General features: G+C 43.0%; 1 protein-coding gene across 10 annotated transcripts in view; it reads right to left on the reverse strand.

Moving 5' to 3' along the window:
- Pax8 (paired box 8) overlaps positions 1-18,014 on the reverse strand; it is a 59,275-nt gene that overhangs the window by 26,245 nt on the left and 15,016 nt on the right. For 5 of the 10 annotated variants that reach the window (XM_070013269.1, XM_070013272.1, XM_070013267.1 and 2 more), the window contains 2 exons: positions 2,495-2,660; positions 265-465 (listed from right to left, as the gene is read on the reverse strand). In XM_070013269.1, the coding sequence (XP_069869370.1) occupies positions 265-465; positions 2,495-2,660 (367 nt within the window). The remainder of the gene's footprint in view (positions 1-264; positions 466-2,494; positions 2,661-18,014) is intronic. The other 5 variants (XM_070013273.1, XM_070013268.1, XM_070013266.1 and 2 more) reach the window with 1 other exon arrangement.

An 18,014-nucleotide genomic window follows, 5' to 3' on the forward strand; every position in this document is an offset into this window, starting at 1 on the left:
TTAATTCAAGAATTTAAAAAAATTAATGAAAGGAAGGATGTGGTGTTTGAAAAAGGAAGCTAGAAATAGCACACCTTGGTGTGGGGGGCAAGAAGAGCCCCAGAGCACCAGCCAGTAAGGAGGCAAGGAGGGCCAGATTCTTTAGCATGAGGCCTGCCTCATCCCAGCCCTTAATTCAACAAAGCTGAACTCTTCTTCAGGTCTCTTTCATGATTCCCCTAAAGTTCAGGGCCCAGAAAGATGCCACAGTATGCTGTCCCTCACCTGTTGATGGAGCTGACACTGGGCACAGTGTCATTGTCACAGACGCCCTCAGCCAACAGCCGGTCACGGATCTCCCAGGCAAACATAGTGGGGTTCTGCCTCTTGTAGTCCCCAATCTTCTCCACCACCTTGGGGGTGGCCACTTTGGGCTTGGAGCCCCCTATCACTCCAGGCCGGATACTGCCAGTCTCGTAGTACCTACTCCAATAGAGAACCCCAAAGAATTACCCAATAAGCAGGTGGGGCCTTTGGGCAACAACATAGCCAGAGCCTCTCCTTCCTTCAATACTTCTGGGAAGATGTGTAGGAGTGAGCTGTTCTCCCACCTCCACTCCCACCCCCTGGCTGGGCGCAAATACTCCATGTTCCCAGAACAGCCTGTTTCCCTTGCTTGGGTAGGTCTAGGCTGCTGCCAAACCAGAACTTTCTACTGAAGCCTTCACCCTCACTTCTCTCTTTGCCCCTCCCTAGAAGAAGGGTTCATCAAGCCCTTTGCCCTGTCTTGCTAGTTCACCTTTGCTCACAGCCCTGACATATCCCTTAGCCCTGACTCACTGGCTTTCTGCTTAAAGTTAAAGCTATTCCTCCTAGATTCTGGAGTCCCAGCCTTGTTTAGCTCCCTGGCCTCTTCAGCTAAGCCTCCTTTTCTAGGGCATCAACTACTGTCCATTTTCCATCCCCCGTCCCAACTAGCTACTTTGGTAGATTCATACCCTGGTTAGGATACTCTCTTTTCCTTGTTTTACACATCTGGTCTCTTTTGCCATTAAAAAGAAAAACTTGGCTCTTTAAATTTCCATTTATTTGTCTCTACCATCCAAAGTTCTTTCCCACTACAACCATCTTGGAAATCCCCTCTTCCTGAACCCAGCCAAAGGTCACCTTTTCCCTGATGATTCAAGTGGGGAGCCAAGGCTTTTTTTAAATTTTATTTTATTTTATTTGAGAACATACTGTACAGAGGGGTTACAATTACATGGGCAGGATAATGCATACATTTCTTACCAAGCATTGCAGCCTCCTCCTTTGTTTACCCTTCACCTCCCTTCCCAGCCTCCCCCTCCCCCCCACCCAATCACACCCGCCGGAGCCAAGGCTTTTTATGGCTTATTCCTCTGTAAACCCCTTTGCCTTACCAGAGTTCCCCTTGAATCCACATATGGGTTGGAGGGGGAAGGAGAGAAGGTACTCTGGTCTAACTCAGGGTTCTTGAAACCAAAACACATGGAAAGTCATTGCTGCTTCTGGCCAAAAGTGGTTCTTAACCTTGGCTGCTGGGAGGCAGAAGCACTTGGGGGTCAGGTACTCTAAAAAGACCTTAACCTGTGTCCATTTCCCTAAATTTGTCTTGGTTGGAGCCTAGACACCGATTGATTGATTGACTGATTGCTGGTCCTGGGGCTTTAACTCAGGGCCTAGGCACTGTCCCTGAGCTTTTATACACAATGTTAATGCCCTACTACTTGAACCACAGCTTCACTTTTTGCTTTTTGGTAGTTAATTGGAGATGAGTCTCATGGGTTTTCCTGCCCAGGCTGGCTTTAAACTATGCTCCTCAGATTTCATTCTCCTCAGTAGTGCAGGTTATCAGCATGAACCACCGTCACCTAGCTCACTGTTTTATTTTTTATTTTTGCATTTTAAATTTAAGATTATCAGGGTTGGGAACAGCTCTAGTCTTGTAGCTCAGTGGTTTAATATCCTTCATGTTTCTGAGTTTTGATTCCTTAGTCATAAGCACCATAGCCTGGTTCCTAGAGAGGCTGATTCAGTACCTAGGAATCTGTATTTCAGCTTTCCCACTGTTTTTGTTTCAGATGCTCTTGAAGTTACAGTTTGAGAAGCATGCATTCAAATATCTCTCTTAGACCTCAGGAGCCACCTCCAACATTGTGCTCCTTCCCTAGACTGCCCATTTCCTTGGGTCTCAGCTGAGACAATTCTCCTGTCTCAGAAGCATTGACAACTATAGAAAATATGATACAGAGAAGGAGAGACTAAGGCAAGGAGAAGTGGACAAAGAAGGAAAGGACAGGAAAGCAATAGTAGAAGAGCAATGCTGGGTAGAGAAGCCTCAAAGTACTTATTACCTTCTTCTGTTCAGAGGCTAGGACTAAAGGTGAACATGGGGGTTGGTCTATAGGAGGGTAGGTAGGTTTGCATTTAAGGTTAGCTTGAAGATAAGATAAACACTGCAGGGAAGGTGGTGTTAGGTGAATTTTGTGCTTACCTGCCGAGGATCTTGCTAACACAGCCGTGACTAACTCGGAGTTGGCGAGAGATGTCACAGGGCCTCACACCCTGGTGGGCCAGGTCTACAATGCGTTGGCGGACCACTTCAGGCAGAGGTCTGCCATTCACAAAGGCCCCTCCCAGCTGGTTTAGCCCTCCATGACCTAAAGAGATGATATTTACAGAGATAGTTGTCAGTGCCAAGCAGTAAGTTTAGGTGAGAATCAGCCACAAGTATGAGTGCTCTGTATATGTGAGTGGGACTGTGAACTCCAGGGTCAGGTCCTCCTATGTTCCCCATACCCATACCCCTTCTTGCTTTGCTTTCCATTTCTTGGTGAGGCTGACACTGAGGAATATGATGCTCATACCCCATTTCCAAATAGTCCAAGTGGGGCACATAACAACTAGGGAATCACTGGATCTCCTTCAGACCCTCAGCCTTTCACTCTAAATAACAATCCCCTATTTCCTTCCCTTCCTCTGAAAAGCCTATAAAAAGTACAGGATTCAGTGACTTCTGATGCTAATACTGAGGTGAGTGATCTTTGGGGAAGAGTGCCCCTTCCTCCCTGAGTTTTCTTTCCTTTTCTGTGAAATGAAGGCAAAGAATGAAATCAGTGGGTTTTTCCATGTCTCTCTTCTTTAACCAAAGAACCATAGGTTTAAACACAAACATTAATACAAAAGAATAAATTAAAATCTCTGATTGAGCTTGGGAAGAATGGACCTGAACTTTTCCTATGTGTGTCCACCTGAATGATCCCCAAGGTTTCTTTTCTAAGAGATAAGAGCCCTAAAAACAATAGGCAGAGAGCTCACTAGGACACACCCCATATGTGCCAGAACTGCTACACTGGGCTGTAAGAAGTTTTTGGTACATCGTTTAAGCCAAGCTTTTGTTGCTTACCTGATTCAACTCCTACCCTCTAACCTGAGCCTGTATTTATTCTGATCCATTCATCTATTCACACTATCTACTGAGTACTTTCAATGGGTGAGGTGCTGTATTAGGCCCTGAAGGTGCAGAGCAAATGAACATTTGATGCCTACTCTTGACTCACAAAATCTGTTATAAAATGATTCCAGACCACCAAACAGCCAATTGACTACCTTTAGAAGTGGGGTTGAGGAGGGTTGTGGGAATCAGTTAAGGGGCCCACAGATGGATTCCCAAACACATCGAAGTTAAGACTGAGGCAAATAGTGCTATATAGTGGAGAAAGAATCAGGAGAAAGCTGTTTTAGACAGTGAGAAGAGCATGTGTAATGGCTTTGAGGTGAAGGGGATATGTGTTTGTTAGATTTACCAACATATTTAGTTCTATTAAATCCCTAGATCCATGTTGGGCTGATTTCAGGGCCAAGAGTCAAGATCACCATTTTTCCAAACAGGGACTGGGGAGAGTTTTAATGATTTGTTTTCTTTGACTTGAATGACTCAGCTTATATTTTGAGGCACTAGGATTCAACACAGTTTAGGTTTCAATTCAGTGCTGCTTTCTTAGCAAGCCTTGTCTCCGGGGCCAAGCTGACCCTCAGCCTCCCTGAAGGGATCAGCCTTGCAGCCTTGTCTTGATGGTATCATGGCTTAGGCATAGTAGACCAGGGACATGATTTGATGATCTGGCTGGTGATGGTTTGAACCCTGGGAGGTGGGAGTCACAAGGAGAGACAGGTGAGAAGCAAGAACCAATAGCAGGTCTCTGCATGAGCCAGTTAAGACTATTTATGACCAAGGGTGGGAAGTGCCTTTGCTGGGCACACAGTGCCCATTATCACCCACTGGCTTAGAACATTCAGAACTGCTTTGCAATGTCTCCTCAGGGGCCCAAGCTGTTTTCAGAAGAACAGTTAATTTCCCTTAAAACAAACAACAACAACAAGCTGTAGGCCTCTGCCCTGGGCAGTAAGTCAAGAGGAAAAGCCCTTTAGCCAAACACCCAGCATGAGGGACATAATGATCCATCTCCCTGGTGGAGGCAACTGGGTGAGCTTGGGCACAGCTTCTACCTGCTTCGTTCTAGGCCACTTGTTTCAGTGAGTGCTTTTCCACCAAAGCTGGGACAATGTCCCAGAGGGCTATCAGTGCAGCCTAGAGGATAAACAGCGTGGCCCTGACCCACTCCTTAGCAGTGGGCACACTGCCATTGGTGGGGATTTTGCCCTGGCAAGCCAACATTAGTTCTGCTTTTAACTCTTTTTGGGTCCAGATATTGAACACCAGGGGGCACCAGCCAGCCACCCAAACACAGACAAGACTTTGAGTAGTCCTATGATGTCCCCATTTTCCAGAACATTCACTGTGTGTCTGTTGCAGCTTCAGTGTTTGTGCTGGGACTTTTCTATCTGGAAGCAAGATTTCTTATAAGTGGAGGTTATTCCCCCCTTTCAAATAGGTTTTCAAAATAAAAATTTATTTTTGGATGGCATGAATTGGGCATTTTGCCTTTAAAATAAATCCATGAATGTAATTCTCCAATGTAAGTGTGCAACCTAGGGCCCTAAATAATCCTGAAGAGTTGACGCCATGTCCTTAGAAACTCAAACCTTCAGAAACCCTACTGAAGGCTGCTGATAATATACCTTTTTGGCACCTGAACTCTGAACTTACAAGTATCTGAATAATTTTAGAAAAAGCCTATGTCCACATTCCTGACCTCATTCTTTCTGGTTGCTTGCTGGCTGTGTGTTTGTGTGTGTATGTGTGTGTGTATGTGTATATGTGTGTTTGTGTGTATGCATGCACGTATGTATGTACATATGTTTGCATAACAAGTTTTCCTGATGTAGTCTAGGCTCTTTGAACTCATAATCTTCCTGTCTCAGCCTCCTAAGTGCTGGCATTACAGGTTTGTTCCACCATACCCAGCTCATTCCACCTGTTTTAATTTATTATCTGAGAAAGTGGTTCTTGAGTTTTTTTCCAATTGAAATATTGAATGGAGCTAAGAGAAACTGCTACCAACCTATAACAATCACTATAGGAAGTAAAGGGTTAAGGATGAAGAAGTGTTTGATTAACTGAACGAAGGTATCAGTATAAAAATTTTCAATATCTAAGTGTTTTTACTTCGTTGAATGCTGTGACCCAAGCTTGGACTTGAGTAGTAGTTCTCAGATTGAAGAGTGTAGCAGAGATACTCAGAAGGCTTGTTAAGACAAAAACTGCTGAATCAAGGTCTGACTGGGACCAATAATTTGTTTTTAAGAAATTTCTATGAGTCCTGAGAATCTGGGAGCCAATACCTTGACAGTCACTGGTTTAGACTAGACAATGGGTAGTGGCTGGTAAGGAAAATTTAAGAGCTCATTCCTTATCTTTTCTCCTCTTCCACCTTATTCTAGGAATATTATTTGCACATATTAACCAAGTACTAATGATGTCTCAGGCATCAATCCTGAACAAGGCAAGATGCTGACCTACAAACACTTAAACCTTTTTAGGAGATAGAATCAGATAATCAGAGAATTGCCCTGTTAGGGGTGAAATTCCTGGGAAGAGGTAAGTCTAGGTGCTTGTTGAGTTTACAATCATCTAGAGTGAAGATTTAGGGACGAATGGTTAAGAGGTAACCAACTGAAGGACTTTCTATAGAAAGGAAGAACAAGTTCTATGCATAAAGTCTCAGTATGTTGAAGAAATTGAGTAACATTTGCTGTGGCTGTAGACTGGCAGGAGGAGGGCTTGGAAAGGGACAGCTAGCTGCATAAGAAGGTGGTATCTATGGTCTGAGGTTTCAAATTGAATTCTGTAATGGCAGGATTTTCATCTTTCCTGTGTCCGGTGTGGGGGAGTGGACTCTTCTAGGTGAGTCACCACTGAATGCCCAGAGGTGGGTTCCGGTTTCCTTCCTGCCCTGGAAGGGGAATTGGCACCTACTGTACGGACCCCCTTTCCATGCTGCTCTGTGGACAAATAGGCCTTAAGGCTGGAAGGAAACAATGAGTAGGGTCTCCTCTTTGGGTAAGAGGTTGGGTGGGAGGAGGGTATAAATTAGTAAGAAGTTTGAGCTGGGCGCTGGTGGCTCATGCCTGTAATCCTTAGCTACTCAGGAGGCTGAGATCTGAGTATCGCAGTTCAAAGCCAGCCCGGGCAGGAGTCCGTGAAACTCTTATCTCCAATAAACATTCAGAAAACCGGAAGTGGTGCTGTAGCTCAAGTGGTAGAGCGCTCGCTTGCCTTGAGCTGAACAGCTGAGGGACAGTGCTCAGTCTCAGAGTTCAAGCCCCACGACTGACAAAAAAGAAGAAGAAGAAGAAGAAGAAGTAGTAGTAGTTTGAAGCTTCATAAGGCAAAGGCCCTTTGCATATCTAGAGGATTGGGGACGGGGTATGTAGGAAGAAGACAAGACTGCCTGGCCAGATGCAAGTAGGTTCTAGAGTGTCTATGTCTTCAGACAGGGAAATGAAAGCTTTTTTTGGATTGGACAGGAGTTATTTTACAGTAAAGGGATTTGGAGCTCTCTAAAACTCTGGGTGCTTAATTTTCTCTGCAACCTCTCAGCTGCTTGATACTTGATTTGGCTTGATTCAGATTTATGCTTGATTTGGAAAAAATGACCATTTGGGAAGGTCCAAGGACTTTTAGTAATTTTCTTTGACTCCTTGAAGACTCTGAGAAGTTAAATATGGTAGAAATTAAAAAAAAAACTAATTACCTGCACTAATATCAAACCTTTAAGATATGAGGGTACTTTCCTGTGAGACATAGGAAAATCCCTCTCCCTATCGTGGTACTAATAAGGATTCTTTATAAATTCCTCAAGGGCAGGGGCCCTATCTTTGTCTATGTAACCCACCCATAAAGTTTATTTAGTGATTTAGTGTGTAAATGTGGCAGAAAAGTGTTTTCTATGTGAGAGCAATTACAGGAATTCACAGAATTCCCCAAGGTGAATCTCAAATTCTATATTCCAGTATTTTTCTATTTGTTTTCATTTGCTTGATCTCTGTAGCTCTGTCCAACCCTTAAAGTTTGGACAATTGTTCAATGGTCTGTGCAAAAATTTTCCATTTAACATCTGGGGGTATTGCTCTAACTTTAAAGAGGGTCAAGGTGGGCAGGAGCTTGAGTTTGGCAGGATTGCCATGAGAGGTATAGTTCTTGCTTTGAGGTGCCTTTCAAATCATGCTATGTATACCATAAAGACATGGCCTTCCATGGAGGAATGGCCTTGCCAGTGCTGGTTAGTTTCAGTGTTCTCAGACTTTTGATCTGCTTCTTGCAGGTCCTTAATCTCTTCTGCAACCTCTTAGCTGCTCCCTCAGCTTGATGTTTTCTGGAAGCAAGTCTGAGGCTACTGTTTCAGGACAATGGGATCCCAATGTTCCAATTCTGTATACCAGATCATTCCCCCATCCATGAGGTTTTGGGTTACATTGATACATCAGACCCTGGCCTCGGATTGAAGGAGCTAGCATACTGGCAAGCCTAACCTCTGGCACTAAATTTAGCAGAATATAAGTTCTTGTCTAATGGCTGTGTTCTGTTGCATGAGGCTTTTTTTTTGCTTCCTGAGGAATGACATAGCTTCTTTGTTTCTGAAGTCTTAATATCTGATGTAATGCTCCATACATAGTAATTGAATTTATTACTAGTAGAAGGAAGGATGAAAGGAAGGAAAAAGTGAAGAAGAGAGGCAAGGAGAAAATGAGGAAAAGAGGGAAGAAGGCATATCTAAAACAAGTTCAGTGAAACCAACACATTGTTTGTCTTAAGCAGAATTATGCTTTTCACAAATGTCTTTGACATGAGTTGTTTTAAAAAGATATGCATATCCCAGCTTCTGCAGGAGTCAAGGAACAAATGCAGAAGTCTTCCTGCTGACTTTTATATCAAGCCTGTAACGTTGAAATTCAGTGTGTGAGTACATCCTTTCCTAAGAAGCTTTATGGTCGAATGTGGCAGTGTTTATTGTCAGTGCTGCCCCTATATGTCTGCCATGGTCCAATCAAAAACTAGTTCCTGGTTCTCTTGGCCAGTGAGCTCAATACTATGTCTAAAGTTAAGGACACAATCGATCTAGTCATAGAATAAATGCTATTTGCTCAGATTTCTCCTGGTATTTAACATGTATTATCAATCAGGATATAATCAGAAAATAGAAAACTATTCCTTGTTATTTCAATTGGGATCTTTAACACAAGGAACTGATTATCAGGGTATTGAGGGACTATAAACACACAATGGAGGAACTGAAGTTACTCTGATGATCAGAAACTTCCAGGTTTTGGGGAACTGCAGGGTTTTCTTTGAATTTTTGAATCAGGATACTCAAAGGGTCAAGATTAGGAAATCTCTGCTTCATTTTTAATTTATGAACTTGCTTGAACATCACCTCCCTTTGCTTCTCCTCATAGTGTGTTATGTGAATATAACTCATGTGTGGCACTCAGCACGGGACAGGGCCTCAGCAGGCATTCCACAAATGTTCACCATTACCATAATCACATTGACCACTAATCTTTCTGTGCCAGGCACTGCTCTAAGGCTTCAGAATGTAGAAAGATCAAGAGAGATAGTGTCCAATTTCTTCAAGACTATAGTTTTCTGTAGTGCTTTCTGTAATAGTTATCATTCAATTTTTCATATCTTAGCAGGTGACACAGCTTCTTCACCTTGTCTTCCCCTCTTATCTGGATTGTTGTCTGTGCTCACTAAAATCCTTAGAGATGAGAAAAGACATGGTTCTGGATGCCTTGAGGGGCAGGAAATAATGCCAGCTCCTCCTTCCCCTCTTGAGTGCATGACTGGGTAGTTATTTATTGACTTTCAGGCATTCTGCCTTCCCCTACTCTGTTGGGCTGTATTCCTCCAGCTGGCCTCCCATTATTTTTAATGCATCTGGGAAGAGCAACATCCTTCTTACTGTTTCCTAAAGTCTGAAGCTCAGGCAAATCTAAGAGGGTCTCTCAATAAGATACAAAATTTGGCTTCTTGGCATGTCTTTTCCTTGGGTCAACCAAGATGGTAGCTGTTACTGTGTGGTTTAGCACTATTCATTAATCTCCAATGTGGAGATGATGGAGTAGATGGACGATGAAGGATGGATAAAGAGGTTTCATTGGATTAGACTATTATTGGAAAAGAATCAAATTTGGCTGGTGGAGGAAAATGCTGGTCATGATGTCTCATATCTGTAATCTCAGAATGTGGGAGGCTGAGCCTTAAACTCATGATGTCAGCCCATGCTACATAATGAGACTTGTCACAAAAATAAATACATAAATTAAACAAATGAGACAAAACAAAGAAGAGGAAGGGGGAGTAAGAGGAAAGAAGGAAGGACTCTCTTTAGTGTTTAGTCCCTCTTTCCAGTTAGACAATGCTTAGGAATAGTAATTATAGGCAACATTATGGGATGTGCTTATTCTTGATATAACATGGACTACATACCAGCCCTACATTAAGCCCTGTAAATGTATCTTTCTCTTTAATTTTCATAACAACTCTTTGATGTAGGGAGGACATAATCCCCATTTTTAGAGAGATAATATATAAATTATTCCATGCTGTGATGTTTGGCCTTAAGAAAGGCCAGAACTAAGCCCCCACGCTGTGGGCCTCTCAATGTCATAGTGAAGGTTCTGCACTATGCAGTTCCTACCCACCCACTCCCTGAACCACCCCTGGCAGCAGTGTGGTTATTCCAGGCACAGCCAGACCCTTCCCTACCAGCACCCACCAAATGCTGCTTTTCAAAACCCAGTTCAAAATCCTCTCCAGGCTTTCATTTTGTTCGGGCCTAATTTCTTCCTGTTTTATTTTCTCCAGAGAATAAACCCAGTTCTTTATCTGTTTCCCCCATTCTTCCATGTTGCTTTGTTCTTCACTCTCTTTGTTTACATCCATCTCTACCATCTGTTTTCTTTCCAGTCTTTCCTGTTCTGAGTTTGATTCCCCTGTCCTCAGTCTCTTCTAGTTGCTATTTATTTTCTTTTAGTTCCACCCCATGCTGATTGCTTCTTTCCCTATTGTCACCAGCTCTTAGCTCCCTCTCTGCCCCAGTCCCTTCTTATCAATGATGGCAGGCCCCTCCTATGCCAACTATCCCCTGCCCACTCACCCCTGTCTTCCCTCTCTCTCTCCCCTGGCTGATCCCCCCTTCCCTGCATAATCTTTATTGCCTGCATGACTGCTCAGGTTCTTTATCCCATCTTCCCCTCAAAGGCATTCACAGCTCTGCTGTTATTCTTGTATTAGCATTGAACCCATTAAAGCTAATTTGTTTGCCCTAATCTCCATTTATTTTTCCCTAGTTGATATTAGATTTCCCTTTCTATTGCTCCAGCATGATTTTTTTCTTTGTCTTCCTAATGGTCTACCCCCCTCTCTCTTTCTCTATTAATCTGGTTGGCTTCACTGTGTGGTTTCAAGGCCTTTCTCTCTGCTTCCCCCAGCCTTTAGATTAACCCTGTCACCTCCCAAGAAGGGCCCCTGTGTGTGGATTTCCAAGGATGGAGCTGCTGGAAATGTCAATAGGCTTCTAAGCTCACTAGGAAAAGTGCCACTGAACCTGAGGCTCCAACGTTCCCTAAAGCCACTCTGGAGGCCTTTCATGCAGGAGGCACAAAGGACATATAGGGGCTACTCTGAACCTGAAGGTCTCAGATTTCAAGTGTTCCCTGGGAGGGGGGGGTCTTCATGGTTCTGTCAAGGATTTCTGGAACTCTCTTAGAGATCATAGATCATGAGATCTTATAAGAATCCTTAAGATCCTGTAGGTCTTAGATCCCATTTCCTACAGGTCTTAGATTCAATAAACTATCAGTAGGCCAGTGATTGGGATACTTTTTCTCTGTGGCTGAGATTGGGTACTATTTCTCAAATAGGAGGTAAACCTTCCTCTTCCTGAAGTGGTTAAGTCTCCTCTGAAGATGTGGCTCTGGGTGTGGCTAATCTCCACCTTGTACTCTGGACTCCATTCTCCCAAGAACAGCTGCTTCCCAGGAACAAAGCTCAGGAAGCTCTACTCTGACAACCCATATAGCCCTCTATAAAATAGCCTAATTATTCAGCTTCCCACTGGATACTAAGCACCTTGAGGGCAGGTGCAACACCTCTCTTGACTGTCTAGGCTTCCTAACAGAGAGCAGAGGACTCTCTTCCGCCCTGTTGCACTCTATATTAGAATCATTTGAGGAACTTGGAAACTTTCCACCTTTCCACCAGAAGATTCTGACATCATGCTTCTGAACCTAAATTTTTGAAAAAGCTCCTGTGGTGATTTTCCAGAGTTTATATCCGTTCAGTGGATGTTTATAACTAAATTGAAAGCATTAATTGACTAAACATGAACTGCCATCAAGGGCTACACATGGAGCATGCCAGTGTTCCTTGCAGATTTTCTAGAAGTCATCTTCCTAGCTCCTTCCTCTGAGCTTCTTGAGGCCTGCAGGCTCCCAGCATTATACACCAGCTGTGGGAGGACCCTGTGGGTTGCATAGTCAGGGCCAAGGCCCTGTTGAACATACAGCTTGATCTCCAGTGTCTGTACAAATCACTGTGCTGGACCCCGAGTCATCCCCAGGGGTCTGAAGCCTGTGGCTATTAATGCTGGCTTTAAAAAATGAGTTGATGTTAAAGCAAACTTCAGTTCATTAGATTCCAATCCAGTTAGTACCCACTTTCAGTCTAATGGTATTCCAGGAGAAATGTAGAGAAGTGGCTTCTGAGAAGACAGTTCTTGCCTTTGAAAACCTTAAAAATTAATAACCCTTGGCAAGTTATAGAACCTTAAGAGCTTTCAGTTTACTCTCATGCACTAGTTTTACAGCAGTAGCTCTGTGGAGCACCCTGGCATGTACATGTGTGTGAGAGAGGGTATAGAGTATGTGTGTCTATGATGCTGGTGCATAATAAAGAATCTGGGTCCCCATAACACAAGTAATAATGCAGTGCTAGATTCTCACAGAGTTGCAATGTTATAAATGTGGGTTTACTGCAGATTCATTAAAACAGTGGAGTGAGTAACAATTTTCGATAAGAAATGTACTCTTCACCTTACTTATATAACTGTAACCCCTCTGCACAGCACCTTTACAACTAAATAAAATTTAAAAAACTTACCTACACATGGATATGGAAGGAAACAGGTACTTATTCTCTAGTGGGGGACATGAAAATGTTAGAAAGGGGAAGGAAAAGGAGAGAGGAAGAGAGGGGGAAGAGTAGGAAGAATGGAAGAACAGGTCAGGGAGAAGGAGAGAGGCAGGAAGAGGAGAAAGGAGACACAGAAGGAACTACAACTGTAGTTGGAGTACTTGTAGTTACTGAGAGGCCAGAGGAATGAGGAAGTCTTAAATATAATGAAGTCACATAAAATAGGGAGCAGAAGAGACTCTTACCAAGAGTTCAACCGAACTAAATGACCTCTTTAACTCTGGGATTCTTTACAATTGAAATCTTAACTAAGATGTGATTGACAAGCTCAGAGAGGAGGAAAAGGTAGGCTTTGGCTGAATAGAGTGGCACAGTTAGAGAGAGAGAGAGAGAGAGAGAGAGAGAGAGAGAGAGAGAGAGAGAGAGAGAGAGAGAGAGAGAGAGAGAGAGAGAGAGAGAGAGAGAGAGAGTATACGTGCCTCTGTGTCTGTGGGTGTGTCTATATCTGTGAGACTGTGTGTCTAATGAAATTCAGGGGCAGAGCCAGAAGAGATCTGGCCATCTTGTGGAACAAAACAAGTAGGAACAAATGAAGAAGAGCTACACAACACATTGAGCAAAATCTGTGACTAAAATATGCATCTATGGTTTTCATACCTGTTCATTGAGACAGTAGCTTCTCCAAAACTTAGCACCATAGCAAAGAGGATTATCTACTCTAAAGCCACACTAACCGCTGCAGAAGGAAGCAGAAGAGATGAAGGGGGACAGATAGATGTAGTTTGAAGGTTGTGATTTCAGGGGAGGAGGAAATGGGAAAGCTGAGAATGAGGAGGAATGTGACTATGCATATCTGCACTCTAGTTTCTTCACAACAGATGATCCTACCAGTCTTCATAGGAACAACTCAGGCTTGGACCAGAGGCAAGATGCCCCTATATATAGAAAGAGATCCTGAACATATAGCTGAGTAGCAGAATGGCTTCTAGTCTACTGTTAGAAGGTGACAGGTCCTATGGGCTCCTGCATGATCTGAACAATGGTAGTGTGGGGGGCTTCTTTGGCCAACAAGCTATTAAGAGGTATTGCATAGTATCTGTGCAGGATACTTCTGAGACTGTACCCAGATGGGAGGAGAAGATGACCTGTCTAATGTTAGCCCTAGTTCCTGGTAGAGACATAACAGAACATATTTTCTGACCAAAATTCCTGTTCATTCTCCCATCCTTGAAAACTTTTGGGGATCTTACAATCTGTGTAGCTATCTTGCTAGACTAGAGGAAGAGATGGTGGGATTTATGAGAAGTGTTCTGAACAAGGAACCATGAAAGATTGTGGGCTTTCTTATCTGCTTGGTATTTTTTTTATTGTGAAAATACTGTTCTGCTTGGTATTTTTATCTTCTCAAGTGTTGAACCCAGACTTGACTCTGATTAGGAGTTCTGAGATTAGGAGGTGGAGTCCCTCCTATGGGGAAAGGATAAAAAAGTTTCTAGAGGACAGGTGTTGGCTTCCCCATCTCTCTGCTTCCCTTTTCTCTCTGTCAGTCTCAGAGCAGGATTTCTGTAGCTACTCTCACAAGCCATGGAGGTAGGCCAATAACATGAAACACATGTTCATTAGGAGCCGAATTGTATTCCCTCTAAATTTGTATGTGAAATCCTAACCTCAGTACCTCAGCATGTGACCTTATTTGGAATCAGGGTCTTTGCAGATGATGAAGCTGAGTTGAGTAGGATAAGTCCTAATGAAGACCATGCCTCTGAAGAAAGGAGAAATTTGGACACAGACATAGAAGAAGAAGAAGACTACTATGTGCACTTACACTGCCATAAGCCAAAGACTACCAAACATTGCCAGTATATCATCAGGAGTAAGGACACCACAGAGCATTTCTGCTCCACATCACCTGCTGACACTGTGATTTAACACTTTGGGCTTCCATAATTGTAAGACAACAAACTTGTACTGTTTAAGTCATCCAGTTTGTGATACTTTGTCATAATAGCTTTAGAAAATGAATTCATAGATCAATAGATATGTTTAGAAAGAAGAGTTTCACTCTGTAGTCCAGGCTGGCCTTAAACTTATGATCCTCCTGCCTCAGCTTCTTAAATGCTGAGATTACAGATATGTACCATCACACCTGGCTCAACAGGGTTTTAAAATTGAACTGGATTCAGTAACAGTTAGGGAAAGGTCCTGTGGGATCCTCTCCTGAAATATTTGGTAAGCCCTCCAGCTGCCCTCCAAATGCTCTCCAGTATAAGGCAGATCTAGTCAGGCCACAGGAGAAAAATGATTACTAACATTCTACCTTCTGTAAGTGCATCTGCTCCTTTTGACATACAGCACTGTTTTCCCTGCAGAGCTGCTATCCTCCCCCCTTTCCTTCTCTTCTTCCTTTACTTCCTACTTTGCTTTCTTCATTTAACTCAGGGCTTCATGCTTGCTGGCTGGCACTCTACCATTTGAGCCAAGCCTACAATCTATTTTAGAGATGGAGTCTGACTATTGAGCGTTTCTCTTGATGCCAGCTTCAAACTGTGATCCTCCAGATCTCAGCCTCTTGGGTAGGATTACAAGTAGGAGCTACCAGTACTTGGCTCTTCTCTCCATTCTTGATCCATCTATCACATCATTTTTTCTTTTACATGATTTAGGAGTTGTGCTTTAATATGACTGCATTGATAATGTTCATTTTATTTTATTTGTTAAAAAAAACAGATAACATTCTGAGAGGGACCCAAAGTCTCCTTATAACAAACAAGAATTAGGAGCCAGACCAAGACAGGTTTTGAATGAATGGGAAGAGGAAAATTCATTGTTTCTATAGCTGCTCCCTGTGTGGTTAGTGAAAAGTTTTGATCCTTTTGTAGTCACTTGAAAATGCACTGGAAATATACCTCTTGCTTAATAACCAGAATTGTCTCCTTTCCTAATGATTCAGAAGATGCTTCGAGGTGTTACAGTGTCTAGAGGTCATCCTTGGGAGCACAATTGACCACATTCTTCAGAGATATAGGGAATAGGTGCCACTTAGAAATGTCCTATTTAGTCAAGCCTGGTAGTGCACACTTGTAATCATAGCTATTTCCCAAATAGGCAGAGATAGGAAGATTGAGGTCCAAGGCCAGCCTGGACAAAAGTAGCAATTTTTTTCTTAAATGAATATCGTCAGGAAATCAGCATATCAAAGCCTAACCCTCCTGGGTTAGGTTCCTTCATTCACTAAGACTTCCAGGTTCTCCTTCCTTTCAGGAACTTCTTGACTCTGCAGTCTACAGATTAGCTATTCATTCCTACATTTAATTCCAACAAACATCCATAGAGCCTTGGTTCCATAAGAGATGGATTTTTACAACAACCCTATGAGGGAGGTGGCTGACATCTGGAGCCTCACCTTGTAGGTCTCAACTAGGAGCACTAAGTGGCTTATATACAGCTAGCTAGAAGCAGACCTGAGCCTGCACCCAAGTCTGATCTACTTTGATCCACAACCAAATGGGCAATATCTGGGAGGCAAAGACATTTTACAAGAAGGGTTGTGTTCCCAACAGACTGGTATAGGAAACTACATGTGCACTAGCCCTCTGGCTAGACCCCAGTCTGATGACTCTTAATATTTCTCTAATGCTGACATGATACAATAACAAAATTCCAGAAACTCCAGTACTTTGTAAGCAAATGTGAGTTATTTTTGTTTATGGTTCTAAAGGCTGAAGAGTCCACATTTAGGTGGTCACATGTGACTGGGACCTTGTGTTGCATCATAATATGCCATCACAATAGAAAAAATACCCAACACTTGGGGTGGCCTTTATTTATCACAAAACACTCACTGTCATATTAACTAACCCAGTCCTGAGAGAACTGGCATATTCTCAGTAGACATTTATGAGCTAATTATCTCTCACTGAGCCCTACTGTAAAAATGTCCCCACTGCTCAATACCAATACATCGGGGACCAAGTCCCCACTACATGAACCTTTGGGGGACAAACTAGAGGCATCTCCTAGGTCTGATCTACAAAATAATCCCTGGGAACTTGTGAAGAATGCAAATTCCATTGTTCTATATTTTGTAAAAGAATCTCAGGAGCTTCTGAGGTTCTTGTGTCAAAGACTCAAATGAGAAACAGGACTCCAAAACCAAGAAAAAAAATGAAGTAAGGCAAGGGGAAGATGGGAAGGGGGAGAGCAAGAGGGCAAGAAAGATTTTTTTCACCTAATACATATATATGTCTGATATGTTCTAGAAAATGTTTGAAGTTTTTAGTCCCAGCCTCTAAGAATGATGAACTCTTGGCCCTTTAAGAGGTTCTGACCTGCCTGTAATCCTAGCTACACAGGAGGCTGAGATCTGAGGATCGCGGTTCAAAGCCAGCCCGGGCAGGAGAGACCGTGAGACTCCTATCTCCAATAAACCACCAGAAAACCAGAAGTGCCACTGTAGCTCAAGTGGTAGAGCACTCGCCGTAAGCTGAAGAGCTGAGGGACAGCGCCCAGGCCCAGAGTTCAAGCCCCATGACCTACAAAAAAAAAAAAAAAAAAGAGGTTCTGACCTAAATTCAACTAACTCTTTTGCTACACCTTCATGCCATGTCTACCAGGCAGACCTCCTGTTAGATCAGAATGTATGTTCATGTTTTCTACTTCCTGTGGCCTCTACTGCCCAACTCAGCTACCCTGTAATTGAGTGTGTATGCTGTAAAGATAGCCTCAAGACCAAAAAATGCTCCAGAGAGACATCCTCCAATCTTGATGGCTGCCTTGGATTCCTGGAAGGGCTGCATTTCGTTTCCTCAGCTTACTAGTTGCCACCTACTATAAAGAAAATGGAAAAGTAATGATGCCAATGTCATGGAAAAGAATTAGATGTGCTTCACATTGAGAAAATTTCACATATAAAACTCAAGTATGCTAAAAAGTAAACCATATCATTGTAGAATAACCAACACAAACATTTGTGGAGTCTTTCCTACTTACAGGAATCTATATGAGGTGCTGAGTCTACAGAAAGGTCTAAACCAGTTCTAGATATAGGGTGTCATTGGAAGAGGCCAAGTACATGACAAGCTATGTTGGTAACAGGTATTAAGAGCTAGGGGAAGGGAGTACAACAGGGGCAGTGGAAGTCAGGGAGCATAGTAATGAAAATCCTGAGGCTTGAGTAGGTGTAGTTGAAAGAGGTGGAACTTGAGCCAAACTTATCAGAGAAGCAAGCAAAGGGACGTTGTTCCCAGAAGCAGCATTTGTCAGGGGTGGGCATGTATACTGTGTGTTTTGGAAACAATGACTAGTTGGCTGGAACATGGTTTTGTATGCAAAAATAGTGGGAAATAGGGTCAGCCAGGTGAGCTCTGGATTGTATACCAATGGTTTGTCCTAAAAGGCTTGTTAATGTTTGGAT

Source organism: Dipodomys merriami, unplaced genomic scaffold, assembly GCF_024711535.1.
Source record: "Dipodomys merriami isolate MVZ:Mamm:240054 unplaced genomic scaffold, mDipMer1.0.p SCAF_90, whole genome shotgun sequence".
Lineage (NCBI taxonomy): Eukaryota > Metazoa > Chordata > Mammalia > Rodentia > Heteromyidae > Dipodomys > Dipodomys merriami.